General features: G+C 43.6%; 1 protein-coding gene across 1 annotated transcript in view; it reads left to right on the top strand.

Moving 5' to 3' along the window:
* The first annotated feature begins 9,946 nt into the window (after positions 1 to 9,946).
* Positions 9,947 to 22,902, top strand: part of LOC129327700 (uncharacterized) — a 37,072-nt gene continuing 24,116 nt past the window's right edge. The window contains exons 1-7 of the mRNA XM_054976453.1: positions 9,947 to 10,381; positions 12,538 to 12,633; positions 13,966 to 14,196; positions 14,460 to 14,482; positions 15,503 to 15,627; positions 16,473 to 16,529; positions 20,558 to 21,067. Of these exons, the coding sequence (XP_054832428.1) occupies positions 9,962 to 10,381; positions 12,538 to 12,633; positions 13,966 to 14,196; positions 14,460 to 14,482; positions 15,503 to 15,627; positions 16,473 to 16,529; positions 20,558 to 21,067 (1,462 nt within the window). The 5' untranslated portion in view covers positions 9,947 to 9,961. The remainder of the gene's footprint in view (positions 10,382 to 12,537; positions 12,634 to 13,965; positions 14,197 to 14,459; positions 14,483 to 15,502; positions 15,628 to 16,472; positions 16,530 to 20,557; positions 21,068 to 22,902) is intronic.

The raw sequence follows: 22,902 nt of genomic DNA, 5'->3' as shown, positions 1-22,902 counted from the left end.
ATTTTGTCAGATGGCCCTGGTTAGTACTTGGATGGGAGGTCACCAGACAGGACCAGGGTTACTACACAGAGGAAGGCAATGGCAAACCACTTCTGTTTTGTTTGTTGCTTTGAAAACCCTTTGGGGTCACTTTAATTCAGCTGTGACTTTTATTTTTATTTTTTTATCATATTTATATTCCGCCCTCCCTGCAAGTAGGCTGAGACTTGAAGGTACGTTCCACTAACAATCTTATCAGGTAGGCTAGGCTGGACCAGTGAGGCTATGCCTTCCTCTTAAATAGAGGCCTCTGAAGTTATAGCCATATACCAGTAATATTTTGACCAGCAATTCAGCAGCCCTGTCAAAGCTAACTTAGGTGGAGAATAAAGTGGAGCTCCAGCATTCTCTCCCTCATTTCTAACTGTTCGTGTGTGAATAGTTGACTTTTAGTCTGGGTATCCAACTGGAAGATGTCTAATGCTATTCCACAGAACATACTTTTGACAAACAGTGTGTAAAATGGAAATGATACTCATTCATTTTTTAGGATGGTTCTGTGATCAATAAAGATTATAAAGCAGTTCGGGCATTAATAAAACATCACATATGAAAATATCACAGACTGCCAGTAATTATTCTGTTCAGAATATGGTACATTGGAGAATGGTCAAAAAAAGGCTTCTAAAATAATTAAGGATTGGAACATCTTCATAAGGCACTGGAAGTTCAGGTTTTTGATTTCAGAGGGGGAAATGACAGAACGGATGGGATGTGGAAACAGTGGCTCATCAAATTATGAGCAGTGAATGGTAAAAAGGTTGATCAGTAATACATTCAGTACAGTTAAAAGGATATTCTTCTTTATTCAGCAAGTAATAAAACCAGTTTGCCAGGGTCTTTCTTGCCTACTCTAGTTAGCATGCAGCAGCTCTCCAGGTCTTTTACATCACCTACAGTTTGGTCCTTTTAACCAGAGATGCTGGAGACTGAACTAGGACTTTCTGCATTTCAAGCAGATGCTCTGCCATGGAGCCACAGCCCCACCGTTATCCATATCTGTATCATTACTCCACTGCATTGCTGTCCTTAGACAATAGTGTTATGTTTGTAGCTCCCTTTAAAGTTTCAGTTTCTGACGTCTGCCTAGTATATTGCTCAAAGCCACTGAAAGATACAACCAAAGTAAGGGGAGGTATCAAGGGTCCCAAGCGCTCTTTCCTAGCTCAGAGGGCAGAGGCACACAGTCACTCATGGCTGGGTCCTTGTAGACAAAACTTTACCAAACTTGCCAATGAGAGACTATTCTCACATTAGCCTAATAAACTGCCACCACTCCCTTACACTATCCCCAGGCTAAGTAGTAAGGGAGAAACGTCAAGCCTGTACAGGACTTAAACAGTCTACCTTGCAAGGGTTGACTTACAAGCAGAGTTTCCCAGAACAAGGTTTTATCTTGGTAGGTGGTTAAGGGTCAGGCATGGGGTATTGCCAGTCCTTTGAGGTTTCAGAGTCAAGGACCACACAAGATTAAAATGTAATTAATTTATTTAAGGTGCAAAAGACATACAAAACTAGACAAGACAGATTGTGAGGTTTAAAATAACAAAACCTATAGCAAGTAGCACTAACTATACATACCACAGTAATCCAACATAAGTTAGGCAGAACCAGGGCTTTTTTTCAGCAGGAATGCGGTGGAACGGAGTTCCAGAACCTCTTGAAAATGGTCACATGGCCGGTGTCCCTGCCTCCTGATCTCCAGACAGAGGGGAGTTTAGATTGCCCTCCGTGCCGCTGAGCGGCGCGGAGGGCAATCTAAACTCCCCTCTGTCTGGAGATCAGGAGGCGGGGACACCGGCCATGTGACCATTTTCTCAAAAGGCAACCCACTGAGTTCCACCACTTCTTTTCCCAGAAAAAAAGCCCTGGGCGGAACCAAAGTCTCTTTTCAGAGGCACACAGGATTTCAGTTGTTCAGCTTAACAAGACATAAAGATGGTTGCAACAGAGCTTCCATCCTACAGAACAAAACAGAACTGAAGCAATAGCTGGGTCACAGCATTTCTAGCCATGACCTGACTAGAGCCGAAGGTCTCATGTTGGGTAGTTAATTTATGGTTCTTGAAGTCTCAAATGATCCAGTCCAAGAACTGATGTTACCAATACTAGCTGCATATGTGCAAAAGGAGCAAAATCAATCTGCAGCTTGGTGCCACCCCCCTCTCGCAGGTACAAAATGGTCTAATCAGACAAGAATGTTAATTGGCAGGAACTGTACCATGGAACCTCCGTCTAGCTAAGGAGGCTAGCTCACTATCTTATCTCACAAGGTCACTGTGTACCAAAACTCTCTCTCTCTCCCTGAAGCTCTGCAAGTTTCTCAGGAAGATGTCTCAGGAAGGCCCAAGAGCCTGAACCAAAGTTTTAAGAACATGACTACAGTTTTAATGCAAAAGTCAGGCATTTTCTTGACAGGAGAGGTATTCAGTTAATAGTGCGCAAAGCCACCTTGACCCTCTGGAAATATTTTAAATACCCCCCTCCCAAATAATATTCCGAGAGCCAGTGTTATATAGTGGTTAGCAGGGCTTTTTTCAGGGGGAACGCGGGGGAATGGAGTTCCGGAACCTCTTGAAAATGGTCACATGGCTGGTGGCCATTTTCTCTGAGGGCAACCCACTGAGTTCCACCACCTCTTTTCCCAGAAAAAAAGCCCTGGTGGTTAGAGTGTCAGACTAGCAGCTCATAGCCTGAATCCCCATGCTGCCATGGAAGTGATCTTAGGCTAGACACTGTCTCTCTGCCGACTTCCACACAGGACAGTTGTGAGGATAAAATGGAGGAGAGGAAAACGATACAAGATGCTTTGGGTCTCTATTGAGGAGAAAGGCAGGGTAATAATGAAATAAATAGAATCCCACTGTACAGTCCAGTACACATTCCAAACCCACATATTAGGAGTTGATTTGCGTTTATTGAGCCAGCTATGTTGTTATAATGATGTACAAAACTGCAAAGTGACAAATGGAAAGCTGAGCTGTATAATTTCTTTCCCGAGTTTAATTCCCCACTCCTCCGCCTGAAGCCAGCTGGGTGACCTTGGGTCAGTCTCAGCTCTCCCAGAGCTCTCTCAGCTCCACCTACCTCACAGGGTTATTGTGGGGATAATAATACCATACTTTGTAAACTGCTCTGAGTGGGTGTTAAGTTGTCCTGAAGGACAGTATATAAATCGTATGTTGTTATTATTTCCCCTGGATTAACAAGGTAAAAAGAACAGATGCTCAGTAATGAAGCATAAATATAGAACAGTCATATGCAAGCTGAGATTTCACAAATTAAGATGGGGCTGATCTCCTTGACTGACTGAAGAAAAATCAACCACTGCTACAAGTGAACCTCTCACTTTCTGCATTCAAGGAGAGAGTCATCATTCAGTCCCATTCTCAAGGAGGGGCAACAGGAATCCCAGGTGGGGCTGCTGTGAAAGTGCGGACAGCCTCCTTGCTTTGTGGAGATTCAAAACAAAGTATGTGGGGGCGGGGTCCCATAAATCCACTTGTTATTATCTTTGAAAGGAATTGTAGATTGGGTGCTAGTACTGGTAAGTCTGAAGAGGCTCTCTGGCATTTTAATGGGATTTTAAAAAAATTACACTAACCTGGGACTTTGCAGACAAATCAGAGAGCTTCCAAAAATTTGGTTCTGATTTTGCAGCTTCTCCAGAAAGGGAAGCTTCAGATGGGAAACTCCCTTCTTGTGAACTGCAAGACACCCCCTCAAACTGCACTCCTCTCCCCACTCCAGTAATGCTTCACAGCAACCAGTTTGCCTCCTTTCACCACGCCTAACTTTTGCTTTTTTCCTTCCAGCTGCCTCTCTTCTATCATCTTCCACTTTACTACAATCTAAACAGGAAAGCTTCTCTAGGTAAAAGCCTGGATTTTTTTTTATTTTTGGCTGATGTTACCTGGCTAAGTGTACTGTGTACAGTGACGAGGCAATACAGAGAGGTAGATTGTATTTCCATACATAAAGCTGAAAGTTTAACAGCTGCCTCATTGAAAAGAGTCCAGTAGCACCTTTAAGACTAACCAACTTTACTTTAGCATAAGCTTTCGAGTATCACAGTTCTCTTCATCTCTTCGCATCTGACAAAGAGAACTGTGATTCTCGAAAGCTTATGCTACAGTAAAGTTGGTTAGTCTTAAAGGTACTACTGGACTCTTTTCGATTTTGCTACTACAGACTAACATGGCTAACTCCTCTGGATCAGCTGCCTCATTGGTATCTTTTTTAAATTACTGTCCTCAGCTTGGAACCCTGGCAGCCAGTGGGCTGTTGTTCCAAAGACATCCATGAATACTTTAAGTGAACCAAGTGTCCCCCACCCGTGCTCAACAGCCACACCTTATTTTGCTGGATCTGTCAAAAGTGTGAGCAGGTAAAGAGAGGATGAGGGCCCCAGTGTTAAACTACCATTTGCCCGTTGTTGCCAATTAGCTCTTCCATGCCAAGTATCTGGGAGGACCACCAAAGGATCCTACCAAATATTTGCAATGGAAAGGAAAAATCACAAATGTCTCCAAACATTTTCTAACGGGACAGAAAGCTTACATATTTTGCGTATGCAGAATGTTCAAAGGTTACTCAGCAAAACCTACAAGAGACACTGAACAACCATTGTTGTAAGTAATTTTGTAAACATCTGGAGACATTATGTGTGGTTTTCCCTTTCCCCTGGAAATACTTGGCAAGATCCCAAGATCCTCTGGAAGTGCTCACAGATATTTGATGGGGAAGGACTGCTTGGAAACACTGTTCCACAGTAGAAACCAAAAAAGAGGCTAAATGCAGAGTAAGAAGACAATCTCATCTCCGATGCATTTGAGAACATCCATGAAGTGTTCACCTCCTGTTAAATTTATTTATTTGTTTGTTTATAGACCACCTTCCTCACTGAGACTCAAGGCAGATTACAGAGTGTGAGATTAGTAGAATCAATATCAAAGGCATTTCCATAAACAATGCCATAGGGTAAATAAATACAAGTTTACAAAGACAGAGCATCAGCAAGAATCTAATAGAGTTGAAGAAATGCTGAAACAGAATGTACACAATTCTAGGACTCACCTTAGACAACATGAAGCACAAGTACCACATAGGAGCACACCGATAGTACGTAAGGTAACATAATGCTGAAGTCTATGGTCCCTAACTCATTAGTGAAGCATCTGAGAGTGAGATCCCCTCCCCATAATACAGCCCTCCTATCTGAGTAAAAAGCCTTTTTGAAACATTCGAGTTTGCATCGTTTGCAAAATGTGGGGGGTCTCCAGGGCCATCACTGAGAAAGCCTGTGTACGGGCTGCTGTTGATTTCGCTCATGTGAGGGGTGGCACCTGGAGGAGACCTGTTCAGATGAGCGAAGTTGCCATGGAGAAGCATAAGGAGGAGGCTATCCCATAGGTATGCAGGACCAAGGCCATTAAGAGCTTTGTATGTGATAACCAATACTTTGAACTGAGCATGGTAACTGATAGGTAGCCAATGGAGTGACTGCAGGATGGAAGTGATGTCCATGCTCATGATAACAGTTGAGCTGCAGCATTTTGCACCAATTGGAATCTCCTAGTTAACTTAGACGGGAGACTTATGTATAGTACATTATAATAGTCAAGTCTTGATGTCCAGGAAGGATATGCTGAAAGAAGGTTATTGGGTTGGTGTCACAACTGTGGAGGTAATTGGTTAGCTGACAAGACTCCTGTTCTTTTGACATCTGCAAGTAACCCTTTACACATCCCATAAAAATTCAGAAATATCTGCAGCTCCCCTGCCCAGATTTTTTCAATTTTTTAATGGAAAAATTGGAGAAATTTGGAGAATGCTGAAAAAAAATACTTCTATGAAACTTGCTTCTTCTCGAATGAGTAAAATGCTTTTTCAGACAAGGTTTTATTCACTTAAAATGTATAGCATGAAAAAAGACTGAAGACTTTTTTTCTAATGAAAAATTGGAGATTTTGAAGGAGCACTAAAAACAGATTTCTGTGAAATATCTTTCCCTTTGGAATGAATAAAATACTTTCAGACAAAGCTCCACTCACTCATATTGGACAGCATTCAATTATTCCACAGAAAAATTAATTTTGAGCAGCAGGGAAATTTTGGGAACCACTGAAGAGAACTCCTTGGGGGGGGGAATATGAAATGAGTGAAATTATTTTTAAACCATGTGTTATTCACTCAAGACATATAGTATGCAGAAGTCTAAGGACTTTTAAACATTTTGCTACTGGAAAAACTGGGAAATGAAGAGCACTAAAAATCCTATTAATTCCTTTTTTCCTTTTAGAATGAATAAAATGTGCTAAGATAGCAAAGGGTGCAGCAGTTTGCAATTTTTTCTCACTTTAGTATTGAGTATTTGCACTTTTTCTTGTAGAAAACCAAGCATTTATACTTTTAAATTCCATAAATATGTCAATTAATATAATCTTATATGCCAGCTAAATTATAAATTATGCATTTTATGATGTTAAAGCAGCAGAATAGGTTTAGGTTCGATGGAAAGGTAGCAGTTCATATATCCTAAATGCCCATTTTTCCCAGGAGGAAAACACTTTTTTCCTATGATTTCAAAATTTCAGGAAGTTTTACATCTGTACCAGTAAATTTACTCCAAAGAAGATTTAACAGCATGCAACTTGGTTCACAAAGATAAGAGCTTTGGGAGTTAAAAGAATGCACTGCCAGAATCACAAAGATGCACAGATCTTTGCTGCTGCACCCAGATAAAGCCACTCTTCTCTAGTCAACGGCAATTTTATGGTAGATAGACCAAAGGTCACCTACTGTATATGGCAGCTGTATACAAGCTCTCCATCTCAGAGCCTTACCGTGCAGCTTACCCAAATCTCCAATGAAAAAATTATCTATAGTACTGACCATCAGTTTTCTGCCTGAACAGCAAGATCCAAGTCCAGTAGCAGCTAGAAGACCAACAAGAGTTTCAGAGTATAAGCTTTTGAGACTTAAAGCTCCCTTCTTCAGATACCTGATGAAGAAGGGTGCTTTGACTCTCAAAAGCTTATACCCTGAACATCTTATTGGTCTTCAAGGTGCTACTAGACTGGAATTCTTCTGTTCTACTTCAGTCCATCACAGTTATCTACAGAAACTAGTTTCCTAACTAGTAATCCTCTGCAGCCTCTTCTAAGGAAAACATGAGGTGAGCTTTGTGGTTGCAGGATTCCCTACACATCGTGCCAACTGTCATTTTGATCTTGTTCACAGAAAAGTTTCAGAGACTCACACACTTTCTGACTGTTCTGCGATTCTCCCAGCCCATCTTTTGGGACTATTTTCTGTACTGAAGGCAAATTAACATGGCGTCCAAATTCTTTCGGCACTTGATAATACAGCATTGGCAAAAACAGTGCCCACGTTTCACAGACACGAGGGATGTGGAAGTAGTCCAGGTAGACAGAACAAGTGATTTCTTTCTGAAGGCTTGCTAGGAGTCCATCAGTACAAGGAAGATGGGCCTTGCTCAGAAAGAAGTTTCCCCACTGGCAATCTCGATTGGTTCCTGAATGTCCTTCTTGTGGGCTTGACTGAGATCTTGAATCTCTGGAGGATTGATGGCCGCTTTGATGTTCTCTGTTTCCCTGGGTTCTTATTGTGGTGGACAACCAAAAGGTTGCATGCCTACCAGGAAGGACACTAGCATCTCGAGTCATAGATGGCACTATGGGGATGAGATGAAACATGACTTTTGAGGTCCTCACTCAAAGGCCCACTCAATATCCCTGGAGGGAAAGGGTCTGTTTGGTTCTTCTAAAGCATTACCTAGGTGTAGGCCCTTTTGGAGAAGGTCTCATTTTGCACGCTCTGAGCCTGCAGGAAGAACTGAGGAGAAAGGTGCAGGGGGTAGGAGTGGGAACACAACATTTTAAAAAGGTTAATTTCATATTGGCATCAGAAGCTTATAAGGATAGCTGTGCTAGATTAAACCAACTGCCTATTGCTTCAAAGAGTACATTCTATACATCCCTAGTATTTAGGTGAGCCTTTAAACACTCAGGAAACTTAAGAATGTGTCTATCTTCCTTTAGAAAAGTATATCCCTCCAATAGATATAGCAAGTTTAATTTCCGCCAAGACTCAGAAGACTGATCTCCTTAATTATTTTCTGTTTTAACTGCAGAACAAGCACTTTCATATTTCTTTTCCTTCTGGTTTCTCAGGGTCTGTGGCTTAAGTGTAACTTTCTTAGGTATTCCCTCAGGTATCTATGAAGCTTGCTGGCTCTGATGCTGGAAGATGAGTCATACCCATCCTGCTTTTGTCTTGTCAGCCTTCCAACGACATTTAATACTCCCTGAGCAAGTGCAAAGGACAGACCCAACTACTGTCATTTGAATGTAAATTCTGGAGTGTAAGTCATTTTACCACAATATTAAGTCATCTCTGTAGTATTTGATTTACTTACAAATACAGGATTTTACTTACAATTACAAATACATGGACAGTGTCGTGTAATGGCTAGAGCGCCAGAATAGAATCTGGGCAGCTTAGGTTTGATCCCCCACTCTGCCATGGAAACTTGCTAAGTGACCTTGGGCCACTCTCACATTCTTAAGGTACCTCATAGGGTTATTGTGAGGGGAAAATGGAGGAAAGGAAAAGGATGTAAGCTGCTTTGGATCCCCATTGGGGAGAAAGGTGAGGTAAAATTAAACAAAATAAATTCAAACAGGTCATGAGATCCACTCACATACATCAGATCTCCAGAGGGAAATCCTACAATTTCCAGGTCAGGGGATCAGTAACTCTTTACAATTAGAGCCAAACTACATTAAAATTCAGAACAAGCGTTTATTTGCATACTGAAAGCATGCAGCAACATTGTAAGGATCGTGCCCTAAAACAGGCCCCTAAAAGTATACGTTTTAAACTTTGATTCAGGCTGCTGTTTGTGCAGGCCTTGCACTAGGCCTGTTATGTGGAAAGACCCTTTGGTCTAATTAGCTGCACCTGTGAGTTGCTTTGTTCTTGTGAGAATACAGCCTTGAAAAAGGCGGAGCCTGGTAGTTGAAATCACCTCCTATCTGTACTCCCCATAGTTTCTCATGCTGTAGTGCCAATTAAGAAACTGAGTCCCGATTGGTTTCTTGGTTCAGGGGGCTGACCATCTTAGCCCTCAAGAATTCTCATTGGTTCTAGGCAAAGTTACATGCTTTCATCTTTCGGCCGTTACTCTCTATTACTATGTGAAAAGAGGAGCTTCTCAGCTCCATGCCACTCTATCAAGATGCCTAGAGTTGGATGGCATGGATAGACTCTTTGCTAATGCCTTGGTAAGAACACCTTGGAACCAAGAGAGAGATTTGCGGGATAGCTAGCTTGCAGTATTTTTAGTTAGACAGTATTTAGAATAGCAAGCTTTAGTAAAGCCCATGTGGTTTACAAAGTGTGTTATTATCCCCAGGACAATCGCCCTGCGAGGTGGGTAGGGCTGAGAAAGCTCCGAAGAGCTGTGACACGGTCACCCAGCTGGCTTCAAGTGGAGGAGTGGGGAATCAAACCGGTTCTCCAGATTAGAGTCCTTCCTATTACTTTTTAATTTCTTTCTACATGCTCTAGGTGGCTTTCCCCGTTTTGCACGGGCACCAGAATTTTTTTTAAACCACCCCAAAGCCAGTCCCCTAAAACTCCCTTTGCTCCAGAAGGCAACCAATTCATTAAAAAGTCCCCCTAAGCCGCTATGCACAAACTTGCTCCAACCCATGTCTCCCGGGCGCGCCGCTGCCCAAACACACACCCTCCAGCCGCCTCTCCGGCTCCTCCCGGCAGCAGCCTCGCGAGCAATGTTTTGGGTCCGACCCACTCGCTCTCTCCCGCGGCCAATCAGATCCCCCCTCGCGATCCACATGCTTCCCTCCCTGGCCGTGGCCTCCCTTCCTTTCCCATCATGGCTACCGAGAGCCCCTTGGAAACTCTGCAAAGAGAGATCACCTGCTCCATCTGCCTGGGCTACTTCAAGGAGCCCGTCTCCATCGACTGCGGGCACAACTTCTGCCAGGCCTGCATCACCCAGTGCTGGGGGCGCTCGGACGACGAGAACACCTCGTGCCCCCAGTGCCGGCGGTGGTCGCGGAAGAGGAGCTTCAGGCCCAACCGGGAGCTGGGCAACGTCGTGGAAGTGACCAAGCGGCTGCGGCTGGAGGCGGCCAACGCGCTGGCCGGCCAGAGGCTGTGCGAGAAGCACCAGGAGCCCCTCAAGCTCTTCTGCGAGCAGGACGAGACGCCCGTCTGCGTGATCTGCCGGGAATCGCGGGCGCACAAGGCCCACCCCATGCTGCCCATAGAGGAGGCGGCGCAGGATTACAAGGTAGGTCCCGCACGGCTCTGCCCTGCCGTTGTCACCGCCGTTCTCGGCTGCTTTCTCAGCCGGTGTAGTCTCCTGCATCGCTGAAGTCACGGAGTTTACTCCTAGGGAGGCGTGCGTAGGGTTGCAGTGTGACAGTGCGGCCCCGTGCATCTCTGCTCGGAAGCAAATCGCGGTATATGAAATAGGATTTACTCACTGGTAGATGGGAGTCTGGCTGTACAGCCCTCAGGAGCAAGTCCCAGTGTGTTAAAGGGAACTTACTCCTGAGCAAGTGTTTACCGGATTGCAGGTTGGCCAGTGCAATCCTATGTAACTCAATTCGGAAGCAAGTCCCTCAGAACTCACTAGGGCTTACTCCCCGGTAGGCCAGTAGGATCTGAGTCCAGTGACACCTTAGAGATAAACGAGATTTTCAGAGTGGAAGCTTTGGATATAAGTATCTGAAGAAGTGAGCGGTGACTCACAAAAGCTCATACCCTACCACAAATTTTGTTAGTCTTGTAGGTGCTACTGGACTCTTGCTGTTTTCTATTGCTACAGACAAATATGGATACCCATCTTGATCTATCTTGTAGTGAGATAAGAATCCTAAGCCTTTCTTCAGTCCCACAAGGTAGGGGTCATGGTTCTGAATTTATGGGTAAACTCTGTTTCAGCAATCTCCAGTTGTAATCTCCCCTTGAAATTTCTCTGAGGACAGCCACTTTTAGGTTAGCAGTGGAATGTCCTGGAAGATTCAAATGTTCTCCCACTGGTTTTTGAGTGTTGTGATTTCTAATGTCAGATTTATGTCCCAAATAGGCATTCATAGGCTTGTATTTTGACAGTACAGTCAATCCTATGTACTGTCAATCCAGTCTAAACCCACTGATTGCAATCGATTTAACACTGGGGTGACTGTATAGGATTGCATTGTTATGTCATTAACAAGTTACAGACTGGGCAGGCCTGCTCTTCATTCCTCTTCTTCCTCCTGCCCTGGGGCATAGAGTGGGGGGGGAGGTAATGAAATGTCACCAAAGACTAGAGGTGGGAAAAAACCCTCCTTTGCTTTATCTTCTGTGCGTAACAAACTTTGTGGCCAACCTTACACTGTGGTTGTAAGGCTTGGGAAATGTTTAAAAAAGAGGTCATCTTGTGGCACATCAAAGGATAACATGCAGCATATGTATATTTACTCAGATGTCCCACAAAGTTCAGTGGGCTTACTCCCGTGTAATGTGCAGAGAGTTAGACAATTGTTCCTGTATACACTTTTTTTTAATCTCATCAGATAATGCACAAAAGTTACTGCCACAAGACTCCTTTTTGTTTCTGCTGTGACAGGTTAGCCCAGCTATCCTTCTTCAGTGAAATAATATCTCTGAGTCATATGGGCCTTCCTTCCATTGATACTTCGTCTCTAGATATTGTTGTTTGGTGCTTTTGTTATCTTTTCGATGCTAAGCGAAGTCCTTCCTGTTCCCCCTAGTTTTACTTTATCATTTGATTCCAAGCTTCCTGTTATTGCTTGTACAACTGGCGGGGTGGGGTGGGGGTTGTAACAGTCTGTTCAAATTCCTAATGAAACACTGGTTCGCTCAGTTTACTTTTACTGGTGTTTTTTGTGATTAATATTGTTTAATGGATTTTGTAAACTATCTTTAAGACTAAGTTTGGTGGAAAGGTGCGGGAGGAATAACGAAATGCTCCAAATAAATGATATTAATACAAAAAACTACATGCAAATAGAACTTGGAGCACATTAGTTGGAAAATCTCATGTGGAAGCCATAGTGCAAATTGCTTATAACACAGAAACTCCTGTGATATTTTGATTTAATGTATCTTTGGAAACTGCACAAGAAAAAATCAATTCCAAGCTAAAGTTCAAGACTCCACAGAGAGCATAATATCACACTTCTAAATGGAATTACTCTTCTAAACCTGCTGACTTCAGTGGAATTGTAAGAGTGTAACTGCAATCCTGAGCAAAGGGGTGTAAAGCAAACAATATATGGGACTAAGCTCCATGGAAGTAAGTGGGATTTATCTTGGAGTAAAACCTGCACAGGGTGAGGTTACATGCTATCAAAGCAGAAAACGGCCCTCCCAAAATCGGCTTGGAGGAACAGGTTGTTAAATGCTTTCCCACCATTATTGTTTGCTTGTGCTCAGAAACGAGTTGCGCTTCATGTGAAAGCTCTGAAGTTCAGGAGAGAAAAGCTGAAGGAATCCAAAGAAGACTTGGAATGCAGAAGCCAAGCTGATCAGGTAAGTGCTTGTCTCTGTCGCCCAGGAAGAACTGGGAAGTGAGGGGTGCTTGTTTACTCTCAAGATGGGGGGAAAGAGTGAAATGAATTCAGATTTGCCAAGACAGGGATTTGTCGGATGACATACTTACCAGAGGGCACTTTTACTCTCCAGCTGTAGGTTTAATTAGGTGGAGGTGTTGACAGTATGATGTGGCTTATGATGTGCAGCAATTGCACTCCTCCCAAGAGTGTCTCCTTACAGTCCTCTTGCTCTTGGGAATATATTCTGTGATGGCCTGGACTGGATTTTTTCTGTTGCTGCCCTGCTGCTATGGAGCAGCCTCAGGGAAAGGATGAGGTAGGCACCTGGGGTGGGGGGTGGGGGCTTCCAACGAGGATGTAAGATGCATAGGGTTGCCAATTCTGGGTAGGGAATTTTCTGGAGATTTGGAGGGGGGTGCCTATGAAGGGTGGTGTTTGGGAAGGGGACAGATCTAGTATGGTATAATGTCATATAGTCCAGCCACCAAAGCAGCCATTTTTTCCCCAGAGGAACTGATCTCTGTCATCTGAAGAACAGTTGTAATTCTGGGAAATAAGAGACTATGGGGCAGCTTGAAAGAACTCTGGCTTTAATTGCCTGTTGTAATTAATTGTTATTTTTGTTTTATATTGATTATTGCTGCCAGCCTTGAGTCCTGCCTCTGTTGGAGGAAGGACTGGATTATACTATACTATATTTATACTATAAATATACTATATTTATTTACTATATACTATTAAATATATACTATATTTAATATACTATATTTATATACTATAAATATACTATAAATATCTTTCCTGTGTGCAGGGCTGGTGCAAGGCTTCTTGTACCTTGTGCAAATATATAATTTCCCCTCTCCCAAACCCTCAAGACTGTTATAGAAGCACATATATGCACCATCCACTTTATCCAGTGTAAATTGCATTTAAAAAAAATTATGTACATCTCCATGTTCTTAGGCAAACATCCAGGGGTTTACAACCAGGTGTCACCTGGCATTTGCCCCATGAACATATGAAGCTGCCTTATACTGAATCAGACCCTTGCTCCATCAAGGTCAGTAATGTCCACAGACTGGCAGTGGCTTTCCAGGGTCTCAGGTAGAGGTCTTTCACATCGCCTACCACCTAAGATACTGGGGATTGAACCTGGGACCTTCTGCATGCCAAGTAGATGGTCTACCAACTGAGCCACAGTCCTATCCCAGTTAACCTGCGGACTTCGGGGTGCCAGAGAAGTTGGCACCTACTTCTGAATTTTTTCGACCTGAGTTAGCCTTATCCCTTCTGTGTTTTTTTTTTTCAGGATGATGTACAAACTGAGAAGCAGAAAGTAGAGTCTGAGTTTAATCAAATCCATGAGTTCTTGGAGAAGATAGAGCGCTTTCTGATCATTATGCTGAAGAAGTTTGATAAAGAGATTGTGCAGAGGAGGGATGGAGCGGCTACCAAGCTCTCAGAGGAGATTGCGCGTTTGGATACTTTGATCACTGAGGTGGAAGAGAAATGTCAACAATCGGCGAGTGAATTCCTGCAGGTGAGGCTGTCTTAGAGCATTCCACCCAGTTGAATGTTTGTGCTTCAGTGCTAAAGCCCAAGTGCGGGAAAGGGCACTTGTGAAAAACCAGTGCCTCGTTTCATAAAGTATGCCCAGCCCCTTGTTTAGATTGTTCCAGTTTGGAACTGGATTCAGGTTCAGAGCTCTGTTAGGCTCTGTTTGCTGTCTTGTTTCTGTGCCTTTAGGCAGTATTTCCGGCATAAAAATGTGAGACTGGTCTTTCTCTGTTTCCCCTTCCCCAGGACATCAGGAACATTTTGAACAGGTATGTCTTTCTTTTGTAAACCTCGCCACCTTTTATTACGATAGAAAGAACTGAGGAAGCCTACTTTAGACCTATATCTAACAAAAAGATTTCGAAGAGTAGGGACCTCTGTGGGGCACGAATCTCAGGCTGCAAACAAATCTCAATTTATTTTTGGTGGGAAAATTTGTTCAGGCTCAGGCACTCTGTTCCACATGGTGTGGAGTGAACAATGTCCAAATTGTGCTAAATTAATTGTTTTTTCCCCTGTTGGATACAAACTGCTGAGATGTTGCAGAAAACTACTCTGTTCAATCTACTTCCTGAGTTGGATCCCTTTATGTTCTTTTCAGATACCAGAAACAATTGGTGTTCATGGGAATTTCTTGTGTTGATAATCAGAACAAGAAATTTCATCTTTATTTGAATCTTTTTTTGGTACCAAAAATTTTGGAACTTATTTTAGTTTCTGATCCTGTCATGTTGTCCTGTATAAAACTGAGAGTTAAACAGTCAAAACAGAAGGTGAGGGGGGTGGAAATCCCTGCTTCAAAATTATTTTAGCCCTCCTGGATTTGATTGAGAGATCTTGCATTTCTTTTTGATGGTGCTGAGGCTTTAGCAAATCTTCATCACCATTGGGAAAGAGTTGTCTTTATTAAGACATATCGAAGTCACCTTTCTTCCCCCAACTAGAAGGGCCCAAGGCAGCTTTCCTAGACAATAATTTAAAACTCCACTACAACAGATTAAAATATAAATCCATATCATAAATAGACAAACTCATTGCAAAACTATCTTTGGCTGCCATTAACCAACTACGCTCTTTAAAAAATGCCACTTTTACTGGCTTTGCTGACTCTATACAAAGCTTTCACTTATGCCAAACAGACGTTCCCATTAACAAGTAGAATATTTATGAACTTTTTAAAACATCAGAACATCTTAATTAGTGATTTGGTTAGGGCAACTGCAGACAACCAGTTTTGAACATTTTAGTTGCAGGCTCCAAAGTGATGGACCCCCTGTTTTCCATTCTAGGTGTCAGGATGGACAGCTGCCACAGCTGGTGACAGTTGCTTCCTCTCCAACTGACCTGGAAAAAAAACTTGGGCATTTTAGTCTGAAAAATATTGTTATCAAGGAAGCACTGGAGAAATGTCGAGGTACCAAAAAGTGTGTGTGTGTATGAGTGGGGGGTGCATTTGTAGCAACTTAAAATAATCAAGAATTTCCTGGCCTTTTGTGTGTGTGCGCGCGCGCGCGAATTGGGAGTGTTTTGCTTTGTGAGATATGTACATATGGATCTCAGGATTGTATGTACTACCTCAAAGAAATGTAAGTGCCCAGAATAAAATAAAAGAATAATTTTGATGAGTTGATTGAATTAGAAAGAAAAGGGGAAGAGGGACAGAAGGGCAAAGTGCACCAAGCCTTGAAAGGACTGATGGATAATTGTGCAGAGTGTGGAGATACATCTGCTGCCTACTCAAGCCCACCATCTTTATAGTCCACATTGCTTTGCAGCACTTACCCTTGAGGTTTTTTCTCTGTCAACTCAATTGTCCATTTTACCCATAGCAACCATACTGATATTCTTGAAGCTACTGCAAATCACTTTCCCCCTTAGCAGCTGGAATGTAGATCCATTGACATTCTGGGACATGCCCTCTTCTGATTTAGCTGGCCTGCGGTTTCTGAATTTTTGCCAGAAATTGTTTGTGCGTTTTTCTAATTTATCCTCTAGTGACTGTCAGGGGATAGTGAAAGAAGAAGAAATCTGAGATGGTTGGCCTGCCAAGCACTGGGCCAAATGCTACATTCTGTATCTGACTAACATGCTGTCCTTATTCCCGTGAAAGCTGTAGTATCTGAAGAAACTCAAGCCCTTGTACTTGCTGTTCTCCGTCCCCCCCCCCCATTTACATAAGGGGGCATGCTTTTTAAAATAACAATTTCTATCCCGCTTCCATGCAACAATGATTTTTTCATCTCTTATCTCCCTCTCTAGAGACAATGATATTCGAATTGGCAAAAGCAAGGGCAATGGAAACATCAGCCAAGAAAGGTGAGCTGCATTTGTTTTTATGCTGAGATATTCTCTTTGAGGAAAAATCAAAGCAGTGTCTACATGAACCTCTTGTTCAGAAGCTCTTCATTATGCCTGGGCAACAATTGCTTCATCTAGCAGGCAAAAGACTTGTACTCTCACTTGACAGTTCTGGCTGGCTGCCCCTCTTTTAACTTCCAGATAATTCAGGGTTTTTTTTCCCTTTTACTGTGTCAACAACCATGTCCTAATCTTTGGCCTGCAGAACGTACAGAGAGCAAGTCTTAGGTGGGTAGCCATGTTGATCTGCAGTAGAACAGCAAGATTCACGTCCAGTGGCACCTTAAGGACTAACAAGATTTCCACAGTATGAGCTTGAGAGTGTCAATCTCTGGTATCTGATGAAGGGAGCTTGACTCTGGAAAGCCTATGCAGTGGATATCTTGTTGATCCTTACGGTGCTACTGAAGTCAAATCTTGCAAAGCAAGTCTTATCTCTTATTGTCCAGTTACTCTGAGCCTGAAATTCTGGATTGCAGGTTTTCTGCATCTCTAGATCCCTAAGATGTCACAGGTCTCCCAAGTGGTCTTTAGTGCTTCCCTGTTGTGTTTGTGAAAAACTGAGACTGCCCATCCTTGGGCTTTCCTCATTTACCTTCATTTCAATTTTTAAAAAATTTATGTTATTTGTAGTCCATCTTTCTCACTGAGACTAAAGGAAGATTATGTAGTCAAGCACCGTCAACAGTGTCACCGTCAACACCGTCAATAGGGTTTGGATTGCAGATATGTGAAAACAAGCACAAATCTGAAACAGCTGAAACATACCTGAATCAAAGCATAATCCTTTAAACATGACACGTTAAACATTGCAGAAATTACATAGTAGGAGCATACTTACAACAACAGAGAGCACAGTAGTATAGTCCTCAGTCCCTATCCCTTTGCCAAAGCATCTTTCTGAACCATATCCATTACATTACAGCTCTACTTGGCGAGGGGGGGGAGCCCCCCTGAATAATTCTGTTTCGCATAGTTTGCGGAAAGCCAGGAGAGTGGGAGCCTTCCCAATATCATCAGGCACTCCATTCCCTAGACCCCTTCCAGTCTGGTTTCCGCCCGGGACATGGGGTCAAGACATTGTTGGTCGCCCTCACAGACGATCTCCGCAGACATCTGGATCAGGGCGGATCAGCACTGCTGATTTTGCTGGATCTGTCAGCAGCGTTTGATACGGTCGATCATGAGCTTTTGACCCACCGCCTTGCCGATGTGGGGATTCAGGGGACAGCACTGCAGTGGCTGGTCTCCTTTCTCCATGATCGGGGACAGAGGGTGGCGCTCGGGGAGAGGGTGTCATCTCGTAGGCCACTGGTTTGTGGTGTGCCACAGGGAGCAATACTCTCTCCATTATTATTTAATATCTATATGCGCCCCCTCGCCCAGCTGGTGCGGAGTTTCGGGCTTGGGTGTCACCAATACGCGGATGACACCCAGCTTTATCTGTTGTTGGACGGGCAGGCTGGATCGGCCCCTGATGCCCTGGAGCATGCTTTTGAGGCTGTGGCTGGTTGGTTGAGACAAAGTCGGCTGAAATTGAATCCCACGAAGACGGAGGTCCTGTATGTGGGTCGTGGGGAGATGGCTTTGGGACCCCAGCTTCCTACACTTGATGGGGCAGCACTTACACTGGCCCCGAGGGTTAGGAGCCTGGGGGTGATTCTGGATTCCTCCTTGAAGATGGAGGACCAGATCACTGCAGTTGCCAGGTCTTCCTTTTATTATCTTCGGCAGGCCAGGCAGCTTGCCCCTTATTTGTCTCCCCGTGACATGACTACAGTGGTCCAAGCAATGGTCACCTCTAGGTTGGATTACTGTAACGCGCTCTACGCTGGGCTTCCCATGGGCCTGATCCGGCGGTTACAGCTGGTACAGAATGCAGCAGCACGGGTCATTGCTGGAGCACCGGTGTGGGAGCATATTATACTGGTGCTACGCCAGCTGCATTGGCTGCCAGTGGAGTACCGAATCAGGTTCAAGGTTTTGGTGTTAACCTACAAAGCCCTACGTGGACTGGGACCGACGTATCTGAGGGACCGTCTCTCACCATATGAGCCCCGGAGGACTCTCCGCTCTGGCGGAAAACATCTTTTAAGTGTCCCTGGCCCTAGGGAGGCCCGCCTGGCGTCGACCAGGGCCAGGGCCTTTTCAGTCCTGGCCCCGACCTGGTGGAATGCTCTGTCTTGCGAGACAAGGGCCCGGCAAGATTTGCTTGCATTTCGCCGGGCCTGTAAGACAGAGCTATTCCGCCAGGCGTATGGCTAACGCCGGGCAGTGCCCCCCCCATGAAGGGGGGGTTAAACCATCACCCCTATGCAAACACAGAGGCATGTATGAACCACTATGCAGCATGAATTGTTATATTTAATGTTTTTAAATGTTTTTAAATGTATTATTTAATGTTTTTAAATGTTTTTAAACATGTTTGTATTTGTTATCCGCCCTGAGCCTGCGAAAGCGGGGAGGGCGGAATATAAATATAATAAATTAAATTAAATAAAGTGGGGGGGGGGCACCATAGAGAACGTGTGTATGGGCAGTAGTTGATTTTGCCAATTTGCTGGGTGGCAAAGCCTTGCTCAGATGAGCAAAGCTGGTTGAGGTAGAGCATACGGAGAAAGGTCATGAAAGGCTTTGTAAGTGATAGTCAAAACTTTGAATTGAGCTATATAACTTATGGACAGCCAATGAAGTGATTGCAGAATGGGAGTAATATGCAACTAGCTCCCAATAATGATATGGCATTCCGTACTAACTGAAATCTCTGAACTGACTTCAAAGAGATACCTATGTAGAGTCTAGTCTCAGTGTTATTGTGACAGAATTCAGGTGGCCAGATCAGCCATGTCAATGTAGGGGGCCATCTTGTAGGCTAGACTGAGTTGAAAGAAAGTGTTTTTTGCTACTGCGTTAACTTATCTTGCCAGCAGCAATGCTGGATCCAGTACAACCTCATGGCTCATAACTGAGCCAGCAAGGGTCAGCTGAACTCCATTAAAAGTGGGAAGCACCATGTCCTTCAAGATCTCTACCTTCCCAACCAGCATCACTTCTGTCTTGTCTGAGTTCCGTTTCAATTTATTTGCTTTCAACTATTGGACCACAGTAATTAGGCAGCAGCTTAAGACCTCTACCACATCATCATGGGGTTTATCATAAAATGTTGACTGTTTATCATAAAACAGTCACTGACTCAGGGCTCCTTCCTTCAGCCACTCAAAGAGGTGGTTATCCATTTGCTGCTTCAGAAGCCATCCAAAGTCAAAAATAATGTGGCCAGTTATCATCCAGTCTCTACTCTGCTCTGGGTAAAGTGATTGAGAGACCAGTAGCAGACCAAATCCAGGCCTTCTTGCAGAATTCGTGTATTTATTTAGTACGTTTTTACACTTTACTTCCTCCAAGAAGCTCGGGTCAGCACATGTGGTTCTCTGCCTTTTCCTGTTTTACCCTTTCAGCAACCTTGTGAGGGTAGTTAGGCTGAGAGTGAGTGACTGGCCCAAGATCATGATGGGTTTCATGGTGACTGGGGATTTGAACCTGGGTCTCCCAGAGCTCAGCCTAATACTCTTTTAACTATTACACCACATTGGATCATTAACTGTTGCCCTTGCTGTCAGCCACCTAGCTGTTAAGCCATCTTTTAAACAGAAGGTACCTATGCTGGAAGCACTACTGTTTCTGCCTGTCTGAACTGGATGTGAACTCTCTGGCCATAGCAGGTTGACAACTGTCAGTTAGATGTTACACCCCAGGGGATGTTACACCCCATATTTGGAGGCTCTTGTGGTGCACATTAGTTGCCAGAACTTGGCCACCAGCTCTCATGGCGAGGATAATAATATTCACAGCCAGATGTTGCTTCCCCCCCCCCCTCCTCTCCACCATCTCTGTCTTGTGGGGATATTCTGGGTCTAGATGTATAAATAAAATTGTAGCCTTCCTTGGTGGCAGAGTTCTTCTGATTTTGTTTATTTTCCCCTCAGCAATCATAACTTTGGACCCCAACTCAGCTCATCCCATCTTTGTGGTGAGTGAAGACCAGAAGAGTGTGAAGCAGGGGACCGTGTTGCAGCAACTGCCTGACACCCCTGAGAGATTTGATACCACTGCCATCCTGCTGGGATGTGAAAGATTCACCTCAGGGATACACTACTGGGAAGTGGAAGTGGGTGATGGGCAAAACTGGGCTCTTGGAGTCTCCTGGGAGTGTGTTAAGAGGAAGGGAGATGTCGTGCTTAGCCCTGAGGCGGGGATCTGGGCTTTGGGGCTCTGTGGAGATGAATATAAGGCTTTTACTTCACCTGAAACGCGTCTCACTCTAGATGAAGCCCCAGAAAAAATCCAGGTTTTTCTGCATTATGAGAGAGGTTGGGTGGCATTTTTTGATGCTGATTATATGTCCCTGATCTTTATTTTCCAGTCAGCTAAATTTCTGGGAGGGAAAATCTGTCCTTTCTTTAAAGTGTGTAGTCCAACTACAGAGCTTAAAATATGTCCCTGAAGCATTGTCTCTGGTACATTGGTTCATTTATTTTCTTCAGCTCCAACCATGCATAATTTTGTATGGTATTTTGTGAATGGCACAGAATTTTGATTGGGGGAAAAAGAAAGACCTTCAGCGCTCAAAGTAAGTAAAAAAGCAAGTTTCTTCACTCCCTTGCTGTATTTTTTTTTTAAATATCAAGTGTATATAATTCGAGAGAGCCTTTGTCATCATAAATATTTAGTTGCAGGCTGAGTATTAGTATATTTGTATACACTTCTATCTTGTATTACCTCAACTGACATTTAGACTGATTATTCTTTTATTTAACATCTTGCGCCAAAATGTAAATTATTTACTTAGGAGCATGTCCTGTTCATTTTAGTGGACCTTATTTCTATCTCAAAAGCTTAGGATTTATTAGGAATCAGTACTTCATCTTCAAATTCCGTTCCTTGCCTTTTCTCAATTATCGGCCACTTCCCTAATGTGATTCTGTGGACATAGCAATTTACCTTTTTTCATAGTCTCCTGTACTGCATATCGATATGTCTATTTTGTTGCCATTTCTGAACTCTTTTTACCAAGCTCAGAGCAGGTCAGCAAGAGAGCTCAGAAATCATATGAGAAAGTTCATGATTCCGAATGTTCATTGTGACGTCTCCCAATATGTAACCTAGCTTGGGAAGTGGACGTGGGACATTGACAGTGTATTTCACTACCACCCTAACTCAGAAACTGACGGGGAGGGAGGATGGATAAAATGGGGCTTAAGATATGGCGTGACAAGAGCACTGATAAGGGAAGTAGTGCTGAATCCCTGTCTTTTCCTCCTCCCCAAAGAAAATACCTGTTCTATCATAGGGCCTGGGGTACGGTCCAAAGACACATGATAAATCTACCTTGCTGATGCTCTGTAGGTCAAAGTACCTACAAGGGAAACAGGAAACCTGGGACTTTGTCTGTGCAACTTTGAGCTCCATGATGGAGAAAAGGTAGGATGTGTGTGTGAAGCACTGTCAAGTCACAGCTGACTTATGACAACTTTCTAGGGTTTTCAAGTCAAGAGACTAACAGGTGGTTTGCCTTTGCTTGTCTCTGCCTAGCAACCCTGGACTTCCTTGGTGGTCTCCCATCCAAGTACTAATCGGGGCTGACCCTGCTTAGCTTTAGAGATCTGACAAAAACGGCTATCCTGGTTAGGGCAAAGATAAGATAAAAATGAAATATCTGTGAAATTTTATTTTTCCTAATAAGTAAATAATTCCCCCTTGCCATCCCAAACTTTTAAAATTACTGTTTCCAAACATAAAAGGCTGGCAGTCTTTCCTTTGTTCTCCTAATTTGATAGAATATAACAGTGGATTAATTATAGTCGAACATTGTCTACCTTACCTTGTGTATGTCAGACTGTGGCTAGATAAGGTACTCTCTGCCAGATTCCCTTTAGAAGCAAGAATAAGTCCAATGTCTAGCAAAGGAAGTTTTATTGCAGAAAAGGTCCATTATAGTCCACTGTCCTGAATAGGAGACTCAGGATGGTACATGATCATTGTTACCAATGAAGAGCAAGCATAGGATACAGAGTAACAATACCCATCTGGAACAGCCTCCCCCCACAGTTCTCAAAACAACATCTTTCAGTCCTGGGAAGCTGCTCTCCTTCAAGGCCAATGCTTGGTGGAACTGGGTTAGACACAACAATCTCCTCTGGTGGGAATGCTGCCTGGGAACTGGTGCACCTGGGGAGAAAGCACTTAAACACTAGAAGCATTAGAAAATGGAGTCAGTACAGTTTAGAAACATACTGGACCTGACATTCTGCCCCCCTTAAAATAGATCCCC

The sequence above is a fragment of the Eublepharis macularius genome, chromosome 4 (genome assembly GCF_028583425.1).
Source record: "Eublepharis macularius isolate TG4126 chromosome 4, MPM_Emac_v1.0, whole genome shotgun sequence".
In the NCBI taxonomy this organism is placed as follows: Eukaryota; Metazoa; Chordata; class Lepidosauria; order Squamata; family Eublepharidae; genus Eublepharis; species Eublepharis macularius.
This window is presented reverse-complemented; position numbering and strand designations above follow the sequence as displayed.